Raw genomic sequence first — 23,399 nt, 5'->3', positions numbered from 1 at the left:
TGGTTGAAATTGGAGATTCATGTTCAATTTGAGGAATGTGAAGTCCATATACATAAATAAAAGAGAGGTGATCGACACCTCTGCCTCCATTCTTCCACAACCTTATCCCTTCCATCTCCTCCACCATGAAGTGGACATTGGCTTCCCTCGTGGCTCTTGCCGCCCCGGCCATTGCATCGGATTGCCACTGTTTGCCAAGCGATAGCTGTTGGCCTGCTCCATCGGCTTGGGCCTCCCTCAACAGCACTGTTGGTGGCCGTCTGGTTGCGACCGTGCCACTCGGTAGCCCCTGTCATGAACCCAACTACGATGCCGCCGCTTGTGCGGCGCTCAAGGCCAACTGGAATATGCCTCAGCCCCAGTAAGTTGTGCTACTCTGGGGAAATTGACATCTCTAATCGCCGCCAGTTTTGATTCCTCTTCGTCGGTGATGCAGACCTACTTTGCCAACCAGAGTTGTGACCCGTTCACCCCCAAGTCCCAGCCCTGCCGCCTCGGGAACTACGTGAACTACGCCGTGAATGTCTCTTCCAGCGACCAGGTCGTTGCTGCTGTCAATTTCGCCCGTGATAACAACATCCGATTCATTATCCGTAATACCGGCCATGAGTAAGTGGGCTTAGTGGGCTTCCTTCAGATCCATGCTGATATGAGATAGTTACCTTGGTCGTTCAACCGGTGCCGGTGCCCTCTCTGTATGGACTCACCACTTGAATGATATCGAGTACAAGGACTGGTCTAGTCCGACCTACCAAGGCCCTGCATTCAAGATCGCTGCGGGTGTGGTTGGTTACCAGATCCTTGAGGCCGCATCTGCCAAGGGCCTCGTCGTTGTCACTGGCGAATGCCCCACTGTCGGTCTGGCTGGTGGCTACACCCAAGGCGGTGGTCACTCCGCCCTCAGCACCAAGTTCGGTCTTGGAGCCGATAACACCCTGGAGTTCGAAGTTGTTACCGCTGCTGGCAAGCTGGTCAAGGCCTCGCGCTCTGAGAATCCCGATCTCTTCTGGGCACTGAGCGGTGGTGGTGGCGGCAACTACGGCGTTGTCATGTCTATGGTTGTTAAGGCATACAAAGACGCGCCCATCGCCGGTGCCTCTCTCCAGTTCACCGCGGCTAACATCACCACTGATACCTTCTACGAGGCTGTTTCTCAGTTCCACTCTCTGTTGCCCGCCATGGTCGACCAGGGTGTCACCGTCATCTACCAGATGACCTCGAGTGTCTTCATCATCAACCCCATCACAGCCTACAACCAAACCACAGATGACGTCAAAGCCATCCTCAGACCATTCACGTCTGCGCTTACCAAGCTCAACATCAAATACAAAGCCAGCGTTAGCCAGCACAAGTCGTACTATGACCACTACAACAAGTACATGGGCCCTCTTCCTTGGGGTAACCTAGCAGTGGGCTCCTACCAGTACGGCGGACGTCTGATTCCCCGCAAGACCCTGGAGCAGAACTCCAACGGGATGGCCTCAGCACTCCGCAACATTACCCAGGCGGGTGTGATCGCCGTCGGAGTCGGCATGAACGTCTCAGCCCCGGTCAATGTCTCGAATGCAGTATTCCCAGCCCTGCGCAACGCGGCAGTGACGATGCAAATTGGCACACCGTGGAACGAGACCGCGCCTTGGTCCCAGATGCTTGCAGACCAGCGCAAGATGACGACCGAATACGTGCCTCAACTGGAGGCCGTCACACCAGACAGCGGTTGTTACCAGAACGAGGCTAACTTCCGCCAGCCGAACTGGAAGCAGACCTTCTTTGGAAGCAACTATCCCCGTCTACTTGCTGTCAAGCGTAAGTGGGATCCTTCATCGTTTTTCTATGCCCTCAAGGCTGTTGGCAGTGATGTCTGGTCCGTGTCTGAGTCAGGGCGGATGTGCCGTGCTTAAGCTCCTTCAAGCTTGAGCCTGTGACGGATTTTATTTCATAGATAGCGATGCATTCTTCTTGGTCTAGATTTTAATGATAGATATATCTCTATATTGATTAGATCATGGGCATGTCGTAGCAGAGAAAGGTTTCTCGATTTAGTTTTCTAATCCAGCTCTCCGAAATCTCTCAACTTTTCGGAGACGTAGACTGGAGCGTAGACTGCCGACATCCAACTCCACTTATCAACTACGGCTTGACTTATCTTTCGGATCTTGTTCGGACCGAAGACAGGCACGGAATTCCCACTTGCACATCTATTGGAACATATTGGCGGTGCAAATATCACCGATCTTTGTCTCTTTTGTTCGAATTTATAATGAATGTAATAGGTGGTATACCGTCATCAAAAATAATGATATGCTGAAAATACGGCTCAAAGCTGAATCTATATGCAGAAATCTATATAACCAAACCAAATGATATCGCCCAACAGCAAAGTACGTCATGACATTTATATACAAACAACAGACTTAAACCTCGGCATTGCTAGCGCAAGAGAAGCTGTTGTTAGAGGCGTTGTCGTGGATAGCCTTGCCGGAAACATAAAGGCCAAGACCACACATACAACCACCGATCAGAATAATGCACACGTTCACAATAGTGAGTACAATCTTCCGAGGAGAAGACAACCACCTGCCCTTGTTGATGTGCAACCAGTACACACCGCCAAGACCATAACTGAACCAACTAGCAAACAGCGAACTAATCAGACTCAGCAAATCACTGAAGACGGGAATGGCATCGGCAATAATCCAGGCAATAACCCAGCAGGTAAGAGCAATGCCAATCCAGGAGCCAATAGCAACCCAGTCACGCTTGTGCATGCGGTCAGTGCCGCGGAATATGCGGACATAGATATACTTAAGACCGATGTGGCCGTTGACAACACCAGCACCGATAATCTGTGAGAATGTCAGCGACCGAATATAGGAAAGAATGGGAGGGGACAAGTACAGTTGGGATGGCAATTCCGTAAGCAACCTTCTTCAGAATAGGTCCAGCGGATCCAAGAGCGGGAGACGTGACCTCCTGACCGACGTAGTAGTAGATTACTACGGCAGCAACGGTGTAGAAGATGACTTCGAAGGTCTGCAGCATGACCAGAGCCTTGGGGAAATCCTTAGGTTCCTCCATCTCAGCGAGCAGACCGAAGAAAGCCACGTGGGCGCAGTAGGCAAAAACGATGTTGGTGACGGCGCCGAAGGCCTGGACGAGATCGGTGTTGACAGTAGCCCGGAGGTTCTGACCACCCTGGTTCTGCACACCGACCGCGACCATAGTGATGATGACAGCAGTTACGATACTGGCGAAGGCTATAAATGGCAATTAGCGATGGTTGTTCCGAGTCCAGGCGAAGTTCGGGTTGTACATACACATGCACGAGATATAGGTCATGTTCTTCATAGTACGGGGCAGAGAGCAGACGAAACAGATGACGAATCCGACAGTCGTGAAAACCATCGTGCAAGTTCCGTGTTCGGTAACGGTGTTCATCATAACACTGAAAGTCAAGATGTGCGAACCCATAATGAAAATCGAGAAGAGTAGCTGGCCGAGGCCGAACAGCTCGCGTCCAAACGCACCGAACAAGACGTCGCCAGCGTCGGCTAAGTTCTGGATGTGGGGGTATCGGGCGCGGAATTGGTGGATCGTGTATCCAGTATAGGTAGCGAGAATTCCCAGTCCGATAATGAGGATGATAGCTGGGGCAAGGCCGATCTGGGCAAGGGTCTTAGGGAGGGACAAGACACCCAAAGAGACGGATTCGGCAATCATGACTAGATAATGGTCAGACGTTGTTCATAACAACCGATCAATTGATCAACAGTTTCGATCATGCGCAACTGTTAGAACTTACACATTCCCGTTTGCCTATCACAGAATTAGCCCGTGTTCTTCAAGGTTGCTGCTCCATTGCATGAACTCACCACCACTTCATAGTTTTATACTTAACCTCGGCACCCTCCTCATTTCCAAAGGCATCCTGATACTGTGGACTCTGATCCTCCAACATCTTCTTCTCGTTATATCCCGACTCCGAGTCAGTCGGGTCCTGGTAGGGTGTCACTCCATCGCGAACCATGATGTCGACGCGTATAGACCGACAGGGGAGGAGTGAAAGCGGGAATAGAGAAAGGAAGAAGGAAGAGCAGAACAGAGCTCCTTGTATGTGTGGAAAGAAAAAAATTCTCTAATTGAGAGGTGGAGCTTTCCTCAACGTCAACCGAGACCCCCGGCTTGACTTATATGGAGAGTTGGGGCGCATAATTCTGGGGCCCGGATCTTTAGGAAGGTATGTATCAGAGCTTATCTGTGGCGAGTGAGTTTCGATTGCCTATTCACATTATGTTTGAATAATATTGCGGCTCAGACAAAAAAAAAAGAAAAGCTTTGATGCCAAGTTGAGATCATCCATAGAAATTAAGCGTCTGGTGGGTCGACTTCCGCGCAGGAAGTGGGGTACTATGACCCGTTTTCTTACCAATTGGCCAATCAAAGTCTCGGCTCGGAATTCTATTATCTAACAAGAATTGCCGGACTCGTGTGGCTGGCCGAGGATAGCCGCTTATTCCGATGGGAGGCCAAACCCGAGTTCAATGGCTTCATGCTGTTACTCAATGCCAAGATGCATACTCGTTTATAAGTTGCCTATGCAAATTATTTCAGTCATGATGAATATGTGTTCTGTACCTGGGAGATGGCAAACCAGTGAGGCTTCAGTGGCCAAAAGAATTCCAGGTACAAAGAGCAACTGGTGGACCCTGGAAGCTCTTTCGCCACCCTAAAAAAGAAAATTTTAGTCAAGCCTTGCCCATTTATGGGTCGGCTATTTTGTCACGTCTATCCGAAGGTTAATGTAGCGGTGTTCGGTAGGTAGGTAGCTCAGGTCTGATGTTCCTGGAAAGTCCCTTAACCCCAATTAAGGCAAGATGTTTATTATAAATAATTATCCAATACCTTCCTAATTGGGACATTCCATTGCATATAATCCAAAACAGAGACATTGGAGTACCTACATCTCCCCACATTATGGCCTCTGCATCTCCAAACTTCCCCCGGACAACCCCGGGTTGCAAGCAATCCAAACGTAAGGCAAACTTGAGATGCGCGAATGGTTCTTCTTTACACTCAGCCAATACTCAACAACAGTCCACCTCCCCCAGTCTTCGTGGGGTCTGTCATGTAATATAGTTGGTGAAAGTGTTGGTCTCACCACACTTCTCCAACAACTCCTCCTTTCTATGGAGTATTCCACCCAATATGGAAATCGATGGACCAAGGGCCGGAGTCGTCCGTGAACGCAATGACCAATTACCCATACACAGGGCAGCATAGCCGTACCTAAGTACCCATTTCGGCGGGGTATCAAGGGTTGTCAAAATGGCGAGGATACTGTACTACTTCTCTGTCTAGGGAAACAGTATCATGGCCCGTCAAGGTGGGTCGGGTATAGGGCTAACAACGTAGGATAGGTCCATACACTATTTTATGGGGAACATCAAGGAGGTCACAGGAATTGACCCATCCTTGGTGACTACGATATCGCATGTTCTGGACTTTTAGGAGACCTTGGCAAGATTCGAGCAGCCGTAGTTTGGAATGACTTCCAGTGAAGCGTTCTTAGCGATGCAGGCTTGGTCTGCTTTGGTGATAATATCATAGGAAAAGAATGATCGCGGCCGAGAACAATCGGCTGACCTAGCACGCGTACCGACGGAACAGAAATGAGAGGATGCCCTCGGGCGTCAGCTAATTCCAGGTAGACTAACGCCGAAAGACATGGAAGGTAGGGACTTGATATTCCCTTATGGGCAGAAAACACCCAGAAAACAGTAAACAAAGGTGGGATGCATTGAGGTCCCGTATTGTTAATCTCGCCTGACTACAATGACCTATTGACAGCAGAAGATAGGCTTGCCCATAGCAAGTAACACCAACATTTTGGGTCTTGTATAATTGGATGGGAACAGGATATACGACAGCCATATTACGGGTGTTTGTAAAGGATTTGAAATGTGTATCAAAAGATTCGTTGTCAAACGAGACCATGCGCTCAAATATTCAATTGTCACGTTGATATATAGGTATACTCATCTATAACTTACCTACATTAATGCTGATCGGAGGAGACGCTCCAACTCTCGGAGCGACTCAGGTTTGGAAGTGACACTAGACATCAGGTAAAGCACGTTGCCGAGGACGCGCGAGTGGACGTTGAACTGATCACCGCCAACAGCCAGCCTCTGCTGCAGTCCCTTTGCCGCATTGGAGTTGTAGCCTGGGCTATTGTTAGCTTTCTCAATCTTAGATTTCAAGTCTCAAGAAAATACCTCCACCAGCTGCATCACGGAGTGAAATACTAAGCACAGTTCCGATAGCAAACACGCTCTCCACTGAGTCCGCGGAAGACAAGTCCTGGAGCAGACCATGCGACCAGACACTCCACACGTCCGGAGTTGAAGCTGCAGCAGCAGTAGGTGAGCTGCTACGCCAGTCAGCACGGTATGCATCCCAGGACCCATCGGTATCAAGCTGAGCCATGGTCTTCAGGGAGTCAACAGCTACCGTGCATCCAACGGCATGGGCTGTGTAACTGTGACCATGGAGGAGAGCATCGCTCTTCTCTGTGCTGGAAAAAGCGTCGAAAATCTCCTCGCTAGCGACAGTCGTGCAGAGCGGTACCAGCCCGCCCGTGAGTAGTTTGGCATTGACGGCGACGTCGGGGTGCACACCCAGGAAAGATGCGGATGTCCGGCGACCGAGACGGTATAGTCCAGTGAAGACTTCGTCAAAGATAACTGGCAGGCCAGACCACGACGGTGATTGTTTAGGGGCGGGAGCGTTGGTGGAGAATAGCTCTGGGTGGTCGCGGACCACATCCGTCAGACATCTCTGGAAGAGAGGATCACTAGCAGGGGATGGTCAGTTCATATACAAAGAATAACGATTCTGTTACTAGATTCTTACCAGAAGAGCATTCCACCCGCACCAAGGATGACAGGTTCCAGGATCAATGCTCCGAACTTCGCTCCTTGTCGCTGGACCAGATCTTCAATAGTGCGACGGATGTAGTCCTTGTAACGCTGGGCAGTGGCAGACTCAAGACGCTGACTGAGATCAAAGACCGACCCCAATGAAGCGAAATCAATATCCTCGCCGAGTTCTGCCTGCAGCTCACTGGGGATCTCAACTTTCCAAGATCCGCCAACCATCTTAACAAGAGGGAAATCAAACCAGTGGCCGCGACCACGATACCACTCAACCTTCTTATTGAATGTCGAAGGCTCGGAACAGTCCATAACACCGATGGTATCACCGTGGTAGCTACCCTTGAGTCCAAGAATACCAATCTGCTCCTGGCTGGCATCCCAGCCGAACCGGTCGCAAGAAGCACGTAGACCCATTTTCACAGCAACTTCCATTCCCGTACTTCCATTGTCTGTGTAGAAGACCTTAGTAAGCCTTGGGTTTTCGATGGTCTTCAGCAAATTATCCGCAAGCGCTAGTGCTGGCTCATGGACAGCTCCTGCGAACATGACGTGTCCGTACCGACCGGCGGCATAGGCAGCAGATAGTGACAGCTCGGGGTTACCGTGGCCCAAGCCTTGCGTCCACCAGGATGCAGACCCGTCGAACGTCGGGCGAAGTTCGCTTTGCGTATCTTTGGATGTGGTGGGGCCGAATGTTTGGAAGTAGTCGTCATGCGCTGAGTCGATAACGGTAATGTCCTTAGCTTTCATGCCTTGGTGCTGGGTGAAGGGGTACCATATCAACTCTTGCGCACGGTCAGCCATCTCTTCTAGGCGCTGAACGCGCTCAGTGTTGTTGACGGACATTTCTTCAAGCAGTCGGAGGATCTCGGACTCCTGCGCGGATTTTCGGTAATAGCTGAGCATGGCCTCCTCGTCCCTTAACTGGGATTCGGCATCCAGCTGCGATGGTCGGGCTGGAGGCGCTGGTAGTGACACCAAGGGGATACTCTTTTTCTGGAAGTAATCATGGAGGTATTCGTGATTTTGGTAGTACTCGTCTCGGAACAAGAGAACTGATGAAACGTCATAGCCACGGAGGAGCAACGACTCGTAGGCAGAGATCGAAGAAGATATGCCCCCTAGACGAGAGTCTGCTACCAGCACAATTGGCAGGCGGAGTGGTCTATACAAGTCTGCCTGTGAGTTGCCATTGGGGCCCGGCGAGTGCACGCCCCCAGCAGTCTCAACAAGGGCGAAGTCAATGTTCGATTGCGCCCACCCAGACAGCGTGCTATGTATAGATGCGAGGAGATCATCATCCCGTGGAACCTGCGCGATGAGCTTGGTGTCTTATAATTAGGACAATGGGCACCTACAAATTTATCCTTGGCTGCCAAATGCGGGCTCACTGGGTCATCGAATTGGTAGAGACATTTGGTGAGCGTCCCAGCACCGAAACGTTGCAAGTGCCTACGAGAGTCAGTGATTGAAATTGAATTGAATTAAATGCTTCAAAGTTCGCGTACCGATCATCGGCATCATCCAATGCCCCTGTAGACACAGGCTTGAGGAATGCGGCCTGCTGTTTCTGGCGTTGAATGGCATTGCACAACACCGTGGAGATAATTGTCTTTCCCACGTCCGTATTAGCCCCGTAGACTTGGTGGGCTCGTAGACTACGCCAGAGCGCTGCGCCGACCGGAGGCATGATGTGATGAAGTTGAAGTGAGTCACGGTGAAGTCCAAAAGAGACCTCGGCAGAGTCAACTTGCATTGACTTTCCGACTCCACGCCAAATCTCCACATTTTCTGCATCTCACCGGGACTCTCCTGTTAGGTTTCTCAACAACTTGGACCTCTTGGCTTTTGAGGGGGAGAATCGGGAAGATCTGTTCTGTTGTCAATCTCAACAGTCAACAATATCCGAAACTAAAAATAAAGTGGATAACCCGTGGATACCCCATCGCTCAGGAACAGGAACATCGGGAAATTTGACTGTCAATGGGATTGTGCAAAGCCGATGCAATGACTGCTACTCAAGGGACATTGGAGGCAAGGACAGCGACGCACAAAACCCTTGTTGACTCACTCTCCGCCGCATTATCGCGCCGGGAAGCCAAATCTGCCCGTCGGAGGCTGACCGTTTTACCCCGGACAGCTGTGGATTTCTCCTCCAACGATTTCCTGTCACTGTCAACGTCTTCTGCATACCGAGAGCGTTTTCTAGCCCTTTTGAACAACACACCGCCATCTTTCCCCCTTGCTAGCGGAGGTTCTCGGTTATTAGACGGGAATTCAGCTTGCGCGGAAGAGCTCGAGAACTTCGTCGCGGCATTCCACCAAGCCCCGACAGCACTTCTATTCAACTCTGGATACGACGCTAATGTCGGTGCACTATCCAGCATTCCGCAGCCAGGCGATGTGATTTTGTACGATGAGCTCATCCACGCCAGTGCCCATGAGGGCATGCGTCTGTCGCGCGCCGGTCCTCGGAAGATGTTTGCCCACAGTTCGCCCATTGGCTTGAAAGAGGTTCTGCAATCGCAAATAGCCGAAGACTCAGCAGTTGCGGAAGGTACGCGCAATGTGTTCATCCTTATTGAGTCCATCTACAGCATGGATGGCGATGTTGCTCCCATCAAAGAGTTTATCGCGGTTGTTGATGAGCTTCTACCTCACGGTAATGGTTATTTCTATGTCGACGAAGCCCATGCGACTGGCGTGTTTGGACCGCGGGGTGCTGGGGTGGTTCAGGAACTTGGTGTTCAGGATCGCATGTTCATCCGAGTCCACACATTCGGCAAGGCACTAGCGAGTCATGGAGGTATGTTCTTCTTGTCTAGTCTGACCATCCCGAGATACCCCACTGACATTTATCTAGCCATGGTTCTCTGTGGGCCGGAGACAAGGGATTATCTGATCAACTACGCCCGGAGTTTGATCTATACCACCGCCCTGGGATTCCCATTCCTGGCGTCAATTCGCGCAGCATATGAGCTCCTCTCATCTGGTGAAACTGAAACAGTAAATTGATTCTTTCTTTATACCCCTGGTGACCGACAGCTAACTGGATCGAAGTTACAGCGCCGACTCCAGGAGTTGATCCGCCATCTCCGACTACGGCTTGATGGCCTCCATACATATCAATCAGTCATGTTCGAAGTGGACCATTTTCCCACATCTCCCATTATCTCCCTTCGAACATCGCAACCACGACAGCTGGCGAGTCTTTGCCAGGAAAACGGATTCATTGTCCGAGCTATCATGCCGCCGACGATTCCCGAGGGAAAGGAACGGGTGCGGGTGTGCTTGCATGCGGGAAACACCGAGGCAGAAATTGATGGTTTGACGCGGATGATTCAGTCGTGGCTGGAGCAAAGTCACAAAAATGCGTGGAAATTATAAAAGAGGCTTTCTTTAGATTTGCATCTTCAAGGTAGTCTGCGAGTAGTCCTTGATTCAAAGTACTGGACTCTGGATGGATTTCCATTGGACCTATTATACCTATTATATTTGGAATCCTATGCTTTGTTTATAATTATCAACGCTATGCCCTTTCGCACTTCTCCTTCTCTACCTTACACTCTTTTCCATAATCATACGAAGTACAACCCATGACTTGCTTGGGATAGGTATAGCCTTCAGTTCTTCAGCATTATCTTCATTCCAGTCCCGACTGTCTATCTCATTCCATCCTCTGACTAGGCATCCTATCACTCTGCGTACAACACACCGGACGAATGAAGCGTTCCCCTCACGGTCCCTACACTGTTTCTGTCCTTACAGCTTTGCCCTATTCTTTCAGTTGCTTTTCTTACATCAACGTTTACATGTATTGGCTTTCAACAAGCCCGACAGACACTTCTTATGGCCCTGGGACGGTGACTTTCTTCCGGGGGGAGAAGGATGGGAGGAACGGACGGGGGACAGTCGTTACCACTATAAAAAATAATAAATGTGACTATGTTGCTAAAGTCAGACCCTGTGGAAGTCAGCTTTGGAAGAATTTTGGCCGAGCCCATTCTCTTCCATGATGAAAGCTTTGGATTTACGCGAAACGAGCTATGGTTGAATAATGTTTGAATTCCAAGATGAAACTAATTGGTATATAGCCTGCGAAAACTTAAGTAGATTTTCTCTCATCGACGTTACTATGGAAATGATTTGGGTAATCGTCGCAACTCTGGGCACCAACACACCAACCGCATGTGTTCGTGTGTGGCAGGTGTGTTGGTGTCCAGGGTTGCCCACGATTATACCATGTTCGACTTCCCGTTAGCCAGAACAACCGGGAAGGGCATAAGATCCTCTGATGCATCAGAATCTTACTGTTCATTCAAGCATCTACACCATAGATTGCTCCACCTTCATTTCACTAGGCTGGGTATCCGAGCGGTCCATAGTAGTATAGCGACTGAAATCTCTCATGTCCCGACGTTCAGCAGGTTGATCACCGCGAGCCGCAGCCTTGCGGTCCTGGCGACGGAAGTAAACACGCTTGCACCACTTCCAGCTCTCAATGCCAGCGAAGAAAAGCACCGTCTCAACAAAGACAATAGCCCACTCCCAGGAGATACTGCTATGCTTGAAGACACTGTGGTTGATAACAGGGATGTAGATGATCGGGAATGCGAGAACGAAACCAGTCATGATACCAAAGAAGAGGAACTTGTTGCGCCAGATATCATGCATCCACTGGGTATAACGTCTCTTTGAGTTGGGCTGCATCTGGAAGAAGCTGCGGCGCAGGTGCATCATCTCCCAGGCGAGGAAGAGGGCGAACCAGGTCATGCAGGTGAAGGTAGTGGCGCGGGCACGGAAGACTGTGTCGCAATTGTAGGGCGTATTGGGATCATTGTAATGCGTGTTGCAGCCCTGGGCGAGATCGCCGTTGCCCCATCGGAACATGACAAGAGCGAATGCTGACAGACAGAGGGCGGCCATCCAGACTCCGTAGACAAGAGTGTCGATAATGATTTCCCAGGTGAAGATACCTTGTTTCTATGATCTGTTAGCAAATCAAATTGTTAGGGATTAGGGAAAGTGTTGGGGGGCTTACGCTTTGCGGTGGCCGGTCCATCACTTCTGGAGCAGCGATCTCCATTCCCAGGCCCATATCAGGGAGACCAGAGGTAATCATAATAATCCAGATAATCTCAACAGGGGAAATAGGGAAGACGGACTGCTCACTTTCATCCTTGAAGGCCAATCCAATAAGCAGGGTCAAAGCCAAAGCGACATTTTCCGCAAGAAGATGTAGAACGAATTTCTGGATGTTATCGAAAATGCGACGACCTTCCTCAATACCGTTGATTATAGAAGCAAAGTTATCATCGGACAGAACCAGTTCGGAAGCATCTTTAGCCACATCAGAGCCATTCTGACCCATGGCAATACCGACATCAGCCCGTTTAAGCGAGGGAGAGTCGTTAACTCCATCGCCGGTCATAGCCACAAAGCGCCCACGACGATGCAGGGCATCAATCATACGCACTTTCGTATTAGGTGCGCAGCGAGCAATAACCAATGGGAGAGTGGGGAGTGCATCAATCTCGTCTTCGGTCAATTTGTCAAACTGGGAAGCCGTCATGACCATAGCATCAGCAACGTCCTTAGCGACCATATCCATGTTGGCAGGAATGATTCCAACTTGTGCTGCGATAGCACGCGCAGTACCGGGGTGGTCACCGGTAACCATATGCACAGAGATTCCAGCCTTGTAGCAAAGGTCAATGGCCCCAGCTGTCTCCGGACGAGGAGGATCGTAGAGACCGATCAAGCCGTAGAATGACAAGTCCTTCTCGACCTCCTCGCGGGGAAGAGGCTCGCCGCCTTCTTTGACAGGAGCGGTGTTCTCACGGCCGGCCATAGCGAGCACACGAAGACCCTCTTTAGCCAAAGCCTCCATGTTCTGCAAGATTTCATTGCGCATTTCGTCCTCAAGAGGAACAGGGTCAGAACCAGGCTTCCATTTGATAGTGGTGCACGCCTCGAGAACTCGCTCGACGGCGCCCTTGGTGAAGATCATTTCGCGAGTCTTCTCCGAGTTGTCGTCGTGCTTTGAGAAAATAACGGACATTTTCTTCACGCTCGAGTCGAATGGATACTCGGCCTGTTGGTGCCAGGTCGGCTTGTCACCCTTGGTCCAACGATCTAGACCCCAGTTGAACCGAGAGGCGAAAACTTGAATGGCAATGTCTGTAGGTTCACCACGAGCCTGCCATCCCTCAGTGGCAGTTCGGTGGAGATGGGCCAGGTTAGCCATGGCAGCGACGTTGAGAAAGTCCTTGAGTGTATCATTGTCGTTCAGTAGGTCGTCTGCCGAGGCTACATCGCCCAAATTATCTGCGCCCACTTTGATCGGGGGCTCGGCCATCAAGCTTAGCTCACCCTCCTCGGGGTTAAGGGGTTCATTCGAAGCGCCAACTGAGTAAGTCCCTAGGGATGGAACCCATGCCCTCTTTGCGACCATACGGCCTTGGGTCAGAGTACCAGTCTTGTCTGAGCAGATATTGGTGACCGCACCGAGTGCCTCTAGGGAATCCAGCTTCCGGACAATGACATGGCGCTGGACCATCTGTTTCGTTCCAACGGCCATAGTGATTGTTAAGACAACCACCAAACAGGCCGGAATCATAGCCAAACCAGTCGCTACGGCATAGATGATAACCTCGCTATCACCGCGCCAGTTGTTCGACGCAGCAACGACAATCGCAAAAACAACAGCAATAGCAAAGAGCAGAAGCGCTAGCTTCGACAGTTTCCGTTGCAAAGGAGTACCAACATTAGTACCCAAGAACCGGCCAATAGCATCGGTGGTCGTCAATGTCCACGCCTGGATATACCATCTCTTCTTTGTTTCGCCTTCAGGTCCGCGCTTAACAGGGCGACGCTTCGAGTCGGTACCACGGAGAGCTTGAGCGATAGCACCAATCTCGGTTCTCATTCCGGTTCCCACAACGACACCGCGAGCGCGTCCTCGGGTCACGGTTGACGAGCTGTAGGCGATGTTCAGTCTGTCGCCTGGACCGGTATCGACATCGAAGGTAACCTCTGCTTCTTTCTGGACCGGGAGGGACTCGCCGGTTAGCAGTGCTTCGTCGGTTTCGAAGTTAAATGCTTCGACAAGTCTGTGAAGGAGTTAGATGAAGGTCCGATATATTCCGTGCGGGGGTTCGGTACGCACCTGACATCAGCAGGAACAGTGTCTCCTACTTTCAATTCGACCATGTCACCGGGGACGATTTCATTTGCTGGGACGGTTGATGTCTTGCCGTCGCGAGAGACTACACCCGTGGGCGAGCTAAGCGATCGCAGCGAGTCCATGGTCTTCTCTGCGGCGTAGTCTTGGTAGACACCGACAACAATGTTCAGGGCGATGACGGCAGCGATGAAACCTCCTTCAATCCAGGACTGGATGCCGAAACTGACGGCCATGGCGATGATAAGGACCTACGACTTCTTAGCGATCATTCTTTAATGGCTCTTTTCGGCTTCTTCGACTTACCAGCATCATGGCATTGGCGATCTGTCGAATGACAATCTTCGCCAAGGAGACGCCCTCGTCTCCTTCAAGTACATTCTCGCCATATTTCTCAATGCGTTGCTTCACCTCTGCAGATGTGAGACCATCGTCGGAATTGGTTTGCAGTTCGGTGATGACGTCTTCGAAGGAGAGACTATGGGCAGGCTGGGAGAGAGGTTGTTGTGTAATGTCAGCAGGACTCTGAGAGCCGGAGCCATTTTGGGCTTCCTGCGACATTTCGCGATTTCGCGAATGGGAAGTGTATTTCTCTAGTTGAGGGGGTGGGTTGAATTGAGTGAAAGATGTTCTTCTATGAGGCTCTTAAGGGGGCAACTTATAGAAGGTTTCTGTAAGAAGATGAGAATGCATACACCGGAATTACTTCGAGTAATAGACACAATTCTATGAAACAACCTTCTTTTCTTTGCTCCGGTGGGGATGTCTCGACGTATAAATAGGGTCAGAATGCCAGTCGATGGCGAAAGATAACCGGCCGTTAGGGCCGGAAGTAATCTGGTGGAAATCGTGTCCGGCATCCGGGGAACCACCATCATGATGTTCTGATGGCCAATCAGCTTCATGTACCAAATCTCGGGTATCAAGCGGACTCCCCTTGGCGTATCATGCTGACTTCCCCCATTCAGACGATGACGCAAACGACTCTGGGCGACGCCTCGGGCGGTCCACGCGGGAATTCTCCAACGCCTATTGGCGCGGAAGGTTCTTGGCATTTCCCGGTCGTCGCTTTCTGTTGCTCATGTTCACTTCCTACCTCTTGGCGTATTGGCTCTTGGCTCTTGGCTCTTCTTGGCATTTTGGGGGCTCGAGAGTTCCTCCGCTTCAAATCCGCCTCCCTCCTCCGGGGGCATTTTCCTTCACCTATGTGGCAAAACCCGATTTGAACTTGTTTTGTTGCCTCAAATAATGGGCCATCTATTATTATTGGGGACACACAGTGCCTGAATACATAATTGACCCGGGTGGTCCGATCCAGGTTGCACTGTCTCACGTCGCGCTATTCCTCTCGTATCTTCGCTTGGCCCTGGAATCCATATGACCCTCCACTCATGGCGGACGATCCTATGCCACGAGAGGAGATAATCGGGGTTGTTATTGGCGCCGTAGCCTTGTTCTCTCTGATCAGCCTCCTTCCTGTGTGAGTACGATAGCCTTGGCAACCCCCCACGCTTGATTTCATACGGATTGTTCTCGAACTTCTGACGCGCCGATCACTAATGTGTATGCTTCCAACATGCAGATTGATCATGTGGCATCACCGACGACGCACGGCCATGCGGGCAATGGCCGAAACCCGCGTTCTCCCACCAGTCTATCAGGTACACTTGCAGAACGTGTTGGGCCAACCTGTGTCCGTCGACCGATGGTTGGAAGAGCAAACCGTGCCTTCCAATGTCCAGCAATATTGCCAAGATACTTGGTAAGTGAAACATGAATTTCAACATTCCACCGGTCTCGGATTCCGGCACCCCCTCCTCCTCGAATTTCTTGGCTCTACGCCCCGATGATGTAGTGTGGGGACACTAGGGCTGGGCTCTCGGTCCCTCCGCCCTATGGGGATCGGCGAATTTTCGTGGAGGCGGATCCATCATTCTGGGCAAGGCATTCTTGCTCGAAAACACCCCCAATGCCAATTCGCCTCGTTCCTGGATCAACACATTGTCGTCTTGGCTAGAGATAGTAGGCCGCGCAATTGACTCTTGACAAATCGCTTGAATCTTCTAGAACTAAGCTAACCCGCCCAGCCCCATCTGCCTCTCGGCATTATCGTCATCCCCATACCTCGCCTGTCCCGACCCAGCCGTTCTGGCCCACGGCCAGCACAACCACAATCCGAATACGGCGACACGTCCAGACCCCCACAACACCTGCGGGGCGCAACATTCCCCGCCTGATAGCGAGGTCCTCGTATTAAACCGCTGCAAGCACGCCTTCCACCTCGATTGTCTCAAATCCTGGTTTGAATACCGTCGGTACAAGTGCCCGATCTGCCAAGCTTCATATTCGCCAGAGGAAGAGAGACGAGGGTAGTTCGCGGAAATTATCGACTCGCTGCACGCATGACCCGGTTAGGGCGGTTACGCAAATGCAATTTACATCGATATTGTTAGCGGTTATACCTTCCAAGACTCGGGATCACACTAGCTTCTTGCTTTTTTTTTAACTACCTGCTTTTCTCACTTTCCTTTTGCCTTTTGCTTTATCTTCTTTTGCTTTGAGATATCCATCAACGTGACACGAAACATGTACATTCAGCTCTTTGCTCTACGTCTACACGCCTATTATCCATGTGTCCAAATAGGCTAAGGGGAACACCTTATTTTATGTATCCATATGCAAGCATAATGGAGGGAACTATGGCCACTACAATCGCGATGAGAAGGTTCTAGGTATACTGGTCGAATGGGGCACCTTCAAAGGATGACGTGCTCATCAATCTTCGAAGGTTGTCCTAACACTCTTCCCATGCTGTCTCCTTACAAGGAACTTGTGCACTAAATTATCGTAGTTGTGCAGTCCCTTCTCCCCTCTTGTGCAATAATCAACTTTGAGCAGTCGGGCACCGGAATAGGAAATTTATCTCGGAGCTCCGCATTTCCCGTCTGCTATGGAAACACCTTTTAAGCTGCCCCCTTTGCATCGTAGTATCCAGACTCTCACCATATCACATATACCTCTGTCAACATCAAGCATCGAATCCCTTCATCCGCCACCATGGACTTGACTCCTGAAGAAACCAACCTCATCGAAATCGCAAGAACAACTATCAATGCAATCCCCAAATCAGATACGTACAGCGTGGCCAGCGCAGCCCTCTCTGTCGACGGACGGATTTTCACTGGTGTGAACGTGTATCATTTCACTGGCGGACCATGTGCCGAGCTCGTGGTACTCGGTGTAGCCGCGGGTGCCGGGACTCCTCGTCTCTCACATATTGTTGCTATTGGAGAAGACGGCCAAGATGGAGTTGTTCTTAATCCCTGTGGTCGGTGTCGACAGGTGTTGCATGATCTGCATCCCGGTATTCGGGCTATTGTGCGGAAGGATGGAGAGGCGAAATGTGTTTCTATTAATGAGTTGTTGCCTTGGGGTTATGGGCCTAGAGACTAAGATACACATATCCTAAGGACATAATGCATAAGCACGGAGTATATATGCACAAGTAACATGCCATTGACGGTCAAGTCAATTTAAAGATATATTGTTAATAAATTAGACTGTAATTGACTTAGTAGTTCACTCACAACTCGAGTCTATCCAATCAACATAATATATCCGCAATACCATCTCCTTAAAATACATTGCACCAAACTAGATCCCAACCTGACTTCATGGTCCCGAATGATAAATCAAATCCAAGTAGCATAATCACTTCCCAAAACAGTCTGCTTCGCTATTGCTGCCGAGATAGGAGTCTCGAACTGGCGCTCAGAAGTATCCGACCCAGCCCCCGAATTATTATACTCATAATAGAGTGGTGTAGCTCCGTCCGCCATTGTCGTCCATCCCTTGGGATTGACCACACTACGCAGGCTGGAGTTCTGGAAGATGACGCGAGCAAGGACTCGCCACGGACGGCCAAGGAATACAGTGCCATCCTCGATAGCACTTGACGAAGCCTTGACAGTGCAGTCGTCAAATGCATACCAGGTCGTGTCGGTGGTTGTCTGGCGTGAACTGGCGGTTATGGCGCCAGGGCCGTTGGAGACGATGTCGCAGTTGTTGAACCAGGCAGAGGCAGCGCCAAAGATATAGTCCACGGCTCCTGGAAATTGTTAATATATACTAGCAAGATAAGTGTATGTGATAGAAAATGACTTACCCTCAACCTTGCTATTGGCATAGTATTGTTTTCCCGCCTTGGCGTACAGGGTATCCTGGTATCCAGAGAACTGGCATGCATAGAAGCTGAGTTTATCGGCATTGGCAACGAGTCTGGAATAGTCAGTCAATAGTTCAATACCGAAGCAAGAAATAGATACTCACGCAACGGCCTGTGCACCTTTCCGGAACCCGTTCACCACATTGATATTGTGCATCTTGAACCCATCGGCGACAACATTCACAGTAGCACTCTTATCCAGCGAGCCAGCCTGTGGCGAAGAGATGGTGTGGGTAATGGTAACAGTGTTCTCCTTGTACGTCTCCGTATCGGCAGTCTCACCATACAGAGTCAGAGCACCGGCATAGTTGATAGTAATCTGTTCCTCGTACGTGCCACTAGCGACATAGATACAAGCCGGCGCTGAGGAAGAGCCGAGGGCAGTCAGGGCATCGCCGATAGTCGAGTACTTCCCGTTAGAACCGACTGTCAGGCAACCTAAGGGGGCACTAGTCCTGGCTGTGCGAGTGACTAGTTCGGCGGGTGCGGCCAGGACAGCCGTCCCCAATGATAGGGCTGTGAGGAGGAAATTGTATGGATACATTTGGTAGAAATTGTTATTTTACCGGAGAGAAGGGAATGATTGTCGGTTTATATACGGTGAACGGGGAGTGCTCCGGACGCTTTTATAGAGCTTACATGCAATGAAAACTAGTATTTCCGTATGTATAGCATTTTGAAACTCCATGTGAGTCCACCGGAGCTTCTGTATAGTAAAAGAGGCAGATTTATCCGAGAGGTATTTCCATAAGCGGCATGGTTCCTTCAGCCATCGTTAAGGGGTAGGTATATCAAACAATTATATCCACATTAGATTAATGCTCACTCTTTTCAGTTTGATACTTTGCACTTGTTTCACTGAGTCCCCGGGGCGTTCCGCGGCTCGTGGCTCCGATGGAGATGGATATTGTAGGGCAGGTCGTAGATCAAAAGGAAAATCAATGCGGAGAAGTCACCGGAGAACAACTCATTTGGTGAAGAAAAAAGAGTATCTGGACCCTGGGTATGTTTGAGGATGAAGAAATGATATTCATTGAAGAAAATTATTCCTCGAATGGCGGGGCCTGTAGTTAATAAAAGGCGTTTCATAGGTTTCAGGTTGTCTCATTTATCCGCTGGCGAAACATTTCCACGTGCAAAGCACATGAGAAGACAAAAGGAGAGAGAAAATGAGAAAAAGTTATAAAGCTGTGGATTAACTAGGCATGTAGTTATTCCCACATAGCTTTGATACCTTGAAACACTTGCGCCATGTCGATAACAAAAGCCCTCGCAGTCTTTGCGCTTCTCGGCTCATCTCTCGCCCTACCAGACAGAACCAGACATAACCATTCTCGTGCGTCACCTTGCACACCAGCAGCAGGTGGTTCCGCTTCAATCGACGATGTTCCAGCTATCACATCGGCAATCGCCTCATGCGGCAAGGGAGGCACTATTCTCATCCCCGCCGGCAAAACCTACTACTTGAACAGCCCACTAGACTTCGCAGGATGTGTTGGCTGTGATTTCCAGGTGGAAGGCCTCCTAAAATTCAGCTCGTCGACAGAAACCTGGAAGGGGCAAACAGCAATGATCAATATCAAGAACATTGATGGACTTAAAATCCGATCTCTGACAGGCAACGGAGTCATTGACGGAAGTGGACAAAATGCGTACGCATTTCTTTCCTTTTGTTCCTCTCACACTCATTCCAGTCCACTAATATAATGTATAGATGGGACCTTTTTGCGAAAGACAGCAGCTACGAGCGTCCAACCCTCCTCTACATCACCGGCGGCTCTAACATCGAGGTCTCCAACCTCCGCCAAAAGAACCCACCCAATGTCTTCAATTCCGTCAAGGGTGATACCAAGACTGCAAAATTCTTTGATCTAAAAATGGACGCCACATCTAAAAGCGACAATGAGCCGAAGAACACAGATGGCTTCGACATCGGCGCCAGCACAGATGTGACCATCAGCAACGTGAACGTGAAGAACGATGATGACTGCGTGGCATTCAAGCCCGGTGCAGACGGCGTCACGGTCAAGGATATTACGTGCACTGGAAGCCATGGACTATCGGTGGGATCGCTGGGGAAGAGTTCTGATGACTTCGTAAAGAATGTGCATGTGTCAGGCGCGACCATGATTAAGTCGACCAAGGCAGTTGGGATCAAGACGTATCCCTCTGGCGGAGGCCACGGCATGTCGACAGTGAGCAATGTCACTTTCACTGATATTGTGGTTGATGGGTGTGACTATGCAATTCAGATCCAGAGTTGTTATGGAGAAGATGAAAATTACTGCGTGGAGAATCCCGGGGATGCGGATTTGACGGACATTGTTTTTGACAAGATTAGTGGCGAGACAAGCGGGAAGTATAAAGCGGTTACTGGCACTCTTGCATGTGGAGCTCGTGGAACTTGTGATGTCAAGGTTGGTGGTTATACTGTTGAGGCGCCATCTGGGGGAAGTGAGGTGCTGTGTGCTAATACCCCGTCGGATTTGGGGGTGAAGTGCACCCCAGGTGCCTCGGGCTGAGGATTAAGGAGACATATAGTTACCGTTGCGGATAGGGGAATTCTGAATATTCACTCGAAAAGAAAAGCTCTATACAATTTTGCGGTATAATAAAAAATATGTTCGTCATACACGAGCGATTTCCGGTGGAGTACACCAGGAAAACCGTTCACTTAAATGTTTATGAGGAGGCAATTGTCTTGTCCTTCACGTAGAGGTCGACATACTGGTCGACATCGTAGTTCTCCAGCTCTGAGCGGTTCCAGCCAACCTTCAGTAGCTCGTCGACGCGAGCCTGGTCAAAGTGCGCCTCGATGTGACGCTTGTACTTAGCGAGAATGTCAGGCTTGGCCTCCTCGCGGCGGAGACGGTGGCCCAGAGGAGCCTCGACGACAACCTCCTCGAGGACAGTGCCGTCATTCAGGGTGACGGTCAGCGCGTTGGGGATAGTGCGCTTGCTGGGGTCGTGATAATCGGTGGTGAACTTGGTGTCCTCGACACAGCGGATCTTCTTGCGGAGATCCTCCAGTAGAGGGGAGGTGGCAGCCTCAGAGCCGTCAGCGTAGTCGCTAGCGGTCAGACGGCCAAAAACGAGCATGGTGGCAACCATGTACTGCACACAGTGGTCGCGGTCGGCGAAGTTGTCCATCTCCTTAAACTGCTTGTCGATGATGCGGATGCATGCCTCATGTGTGCGGTTGGTGATCTCTTTGATGTCCTTGGCACTCTTGCCCATGGACGCAAGCTTGGCATTGACCTTTTCAGCGGCCTCGATGGCAGTCTGAGAGTGGAACTCGGCTATTAAAAACGAGTTAGCTGCTGTCAATCCCCATACAGTATCATTTTCTGCGAAACTTTCTTGTACTTACCAGGATAAGAAACCTTGAACAGGACGTTCTCCATGACGTAACTGCCGTAGGGACGCTGGAATTGGAACTTCTTGCCCTTGAACAGCACATCGTAGAAGCCCCAGGTAGGAGCAGACAGAACAGTGCGCAGACCACCCTCACCCTTTTGGACCTTGAGAACCAGGTTGACGGCGCGCTGGCAGGCGTCACCGGCAGCCCACGACTTACGCGACATAGTGTTCGGCGAGTGGCGGTAGGTACGGAGAGACTGGCCGTCTACCCAAGCCTGGGTGATAGCATCGGCGGTCTGCTTCTCAGTAAGACCCATCATCTTGGAGACGACAGCGGTAGTCGCGACCTTGACGAGAACAACGTGGTCGAGGCCGACCTTGTTGTAGGAGTTCTCCAGAGCCAGGACACCCTGGATCTCGTGGGCCTTGATCATGGCCTCCAAAACATCATGGATCTTCAGGATCTTGCCGTTGCCAAGGTTTCCACCGGCGCGGTTGGTGCGCGAGATCCAGTCGGCCACAGCCAAGATACCACCGAGGTTGTCCGAGGGGTGACCCCACTCGGCAGCGAGCCAGCAGTCATTGTAGTCGAGCCAGCGGATCATAGCACCGATGTTAAAAGCGCCATTGACGGGATCTAGCTGGTAAGGAGTACCAGGTACACGGGTACCATTAGGGACGACGGTACCGTCCACAACGGGGCCAAGGAGCTTCGCGCATTCCTTGAATTTCAAAGCCTCCAGTCCACAGCCAAGGGTGTCCAGGAATACCAGACGAGCAGTGTCAAACTGGAAACAACCAATTTTAGAATTAGCCAGTGTTCGATCGTACCGAGCCGGGCTAACTTACTGCCAAGTCGGAATCCACCTTATAGTCGTGGATGTAACTGGCCATGTCCTGAATTTCAGGGTCATAAGACTTGTCGGTGTGAACCGCTGGGGCGGAAGATTGACGAGCAGCCATTGTAGAGAAACGGGGAGTGCGAGGAACAGAGATACGGGGAGTGACGGAGAGGGAAAAAGCCAAAGTGGGCAATCTGGAGATGCGGGCCAAAGTGCGGGGGGACGTGTGGGTCAGGCGTCTCACTGCGGGCAGGGACATTGTGAAAGGAGAGGGAATAGGATCGAAATCGAGGATCCAACAATTGACACAATTGGAAAGTGGGAGAAGGGGAGATGGTAGTTTATTTAAAAAAAACAAATGGACGAAAGGAGAAATGTTGGGAAAGGGAGAAAATGTCCGGGGGAGAGTTCCAAGCTGACTTCATCCTGCCGAGGGTCGGTTACAGTCGGGTATTACTTCCACTCGACTTTTTGTACACCTTCTAGTTCCCCAGTGCCCCTATTTATGAGATTAATTACCTTATGTACAGGTCGTCAGACCAATAATTGCACGTTTACTTTCTCAATGGGCCGAATTGATTGCTACATTACCGTCCGTTGAGCTCCCCAACGGGGATCCGAATATCGGACGTAATCAAGAAAGCAACAGACAATAGCTGCAATATGTAGCGAAATCGGAATATACGCGGCCCGAATATGCAAGAAAGGGCAAGTCCAGAGTAAAAAATCCTTGTGCTTGGATAGACCTCACACCGAGCTCACAACCCCTTCGCCCTCGGCTGATCTGCACGTGAGGTCGCAGATCATCACCCCAGACGGCCCCAATCCCCAACTCCCTGCCTCTTCCTGTTCCT

General features: G+C 50.5%; 10 protein-coding genes across 10 annotated transcripts; 5 read left to right on the top strand and 5 right to left on the bottom strand.

Moving 5' to 3' along the window:
- Window positions 1–125: 125 nt before the first annotated feature.
- N7525_009723 (putative isoamyl alcohol oxidase) lies at window positions 126–1,901 on the top strand (the record flags this gene model as incomplete). Its single annotated transcript, XM_002563778.2, has 3 exons — window positions 126–361; window positions 409–609; window positions 659–1,901. 3 exons carry the CDS (start codon window positions 126–128, stop codon window positions 1,899–1,901), a joined length of 1,680 nt encoding a protein of 559 aa, XP_002563824.1.
- Window positions 1,902–2,414: 513 nt separating this feature from the next.
- N7525_009722 (uncharacterized protein) lies at window positions 2,415–4,027 on the bottom strand (the record flags this gene model as incomplete). Its single annotated transcript, XM_002563777.1, has 5 exons — window positions 2,415–2,846; window positions 2,899–3,257; window positions 3,318–3,722; window positions 3,803–3,816; window positions 3,873–4,027. The coding sequence occupies 5 exons, from the start codon at window positions 4,025–4,027 to the stop codon at window positions 2,415–2,417; spliced, it is 1,365 nt and encodes a 454-aa protein (XP_002563823.1).
- A 2,023-nt stretch (window positions 4,028–6,050) lies between these two features.
- On the bottom strand, window positions 6,051–8,691 carry bioDA (adenosylmethionine-8-amino-7-oxononanoate aminotransferase; the record flags this gene model as incomplete). Its single annotated transcript, XM_002563776.2, has 5 exons — window positions 6,051–6,223; window positions 6,276–6,853; window positions 6,913–8,246; window positions 8,294–8,387; window positions 8,444–8,691. 5 exons carry the CDS (start codon window positions 8,689–8,691, stop codon window positions 6,051–6,053), a joined length of 2,427 nt encoding a protein of 808 aa, XP_002563822.2.
- Window positions 8,692–8,918: 227 nt separating this feature from the next.
- On the top strand, window positions 8,919–10,322 carry N7525_009720 (aminotransferase class I/II-fold pyridoxal phosphate-dependent enzyme; the record flags this gene model as incomplete). The annotated part of the gene is made up of 3 exons (XM_061214838.1): window positions 8,919–9,741; window positions 9,799–9,941; window positions 10,002–10,322. The coding sequence occupies 3 exons, from the start codon at window positions 8,919–8,921 to the stop codon at window positions 10,320–10,322; spliced, it is 1,287 nt and encodes a 428-aa protein (XP_061069269.1).
- Window positions 10,323–11,261: 939 nt separating this feature from the next.
- N7525_009719 (uncharacterized protein) lies at window positions 11,262–14,679 on the bottom strand (the record flags this gene model as incomplete). Its single annotated transcript, XM_002563774.1, has 4 exons — window positions 11,262–11,918; window positions 11,977–14,047; window positions 14,104–14,369; window positions 14,425–14,679. 4 exons carry the CDS (start codon window positions 14,677–14,679, stop codon window positions 11,262–11,264), a joined length of 3,249 nt encoding a protein of 1,082 aa, XP_002563820.1.
- An 830-nt stretch (window positions 14,680–15,509) lies between these two features.
- Window positions 15,510–16,491, top strand: N7525_009718 (RING finger protein; the record flags this gene model as incomplete). Its single annotated transcript, XM_061214837.1, has 3 exons — window positions 15,510–15,598; window positions 15,701–15,880; window positions 16,206–16,491. 3 exons carry the CDS (start codon window positions 15,510–15,512, stop codon window positions 16,489–16,491), a joined length of 555 nt encoding a protein of 184 aa, XP_061069268.1.
- Window positions 16,492–17,175: 684 nt separating this feature from the next.
- On the top strand, window positions 17,176–17,571 carry N7525_009717 (cytidine deaminase family protein; the record flags this gene model as incomplete). The annotated part of the gene is made up of 1 exon (XM_002563772.1): window positions 17,176–17,571. The coding sequence occupies one exon, from the start codon at window positions 17,176–17,178 to the stop codon at window positions 17,569–17,571; it is 396 nt and encodes a 131-aa protein (XP_002563818.1).
- Window positions 17,572–17,810: 239 nt separating this feature from the next.
- pmeA (putative pectin methylesterase) lies at window positions 17,811–18,887 on the bottom strand (the record flags this gene model as incomplete). The annotated part of the gene is made up of 3 exons (XM_002563771.1): window positions 17,811–18,226; window positions 18,284–18,396; window positions 18,448–18,887. The coding sequence occupies 3 exons, from the start codon at window positions 18,885–18,887 to the stop codon at window positions 17,811–17,813; spliced, it is 969 nt and encodes a 322-aa protein (XP_002563817.1).
- A 707-nt stretch (window positions 18,888–19,594) lies between these two features.
- Window positions 19,595–20,865, top strand: N7525_009715 (putative extracellular exo-polygalacturonase; the record flags this gene model as incomplete). Its single annotated transcript, XM_002563770.1, has 2 exons — window positions 19,595–19,995; window positions 20,058–20,865. The coding sequence occupies 2 exons, from the start codon at window positions 19,595–19,597 to the stop codon at window positions 20,863–20,865; spliced, it is 1,209 nt and encodes a 402-aa protein (XP_002563816.1).
- A 160-nt stretch (window positions 20,866–21,025) lies between these two features.
- On the bottom strand, window positions 21,026–22,804 carry N7525_009714 (putative 2-methylcitrate dehydratase; the record flags this gene model as incomplete). The annotated part of the gene is made up of 3 exons (XM_002563769.2): window positions 21,026–21,642; window positions 21,714–22,491; window positions 22,553–22,804. 3 exons carry the CDS (start codon window positions 22,802–22,804, stop codon window positions 21,026–21,028), a joined length of 1,647 nt encoding a protein of 548 aa, XP_002563815.2.
- Window positions 22,805–23,399: the final 595 nt, after the last annotated feature.

This window comes from Penicillium rubens (assembly GCF_028828025.1).
Source record: "Penicillium rubens strain IBT 27055 chromosome Unknown utg000003l_segment0_segment0, whole genome shotgun sequence".
NCBI classification, from domain to species: Eukaryota; Fungi; Ascomycota; class Eurotiomycetes; order Eurotiales; family Aspergillaceae; genus Penicillium; species Penicillium rubens.
Note: the sequence above shows the minus strand (reverse complement) of the source record. Positions and strands in the feature narration are given on the sequence as shown.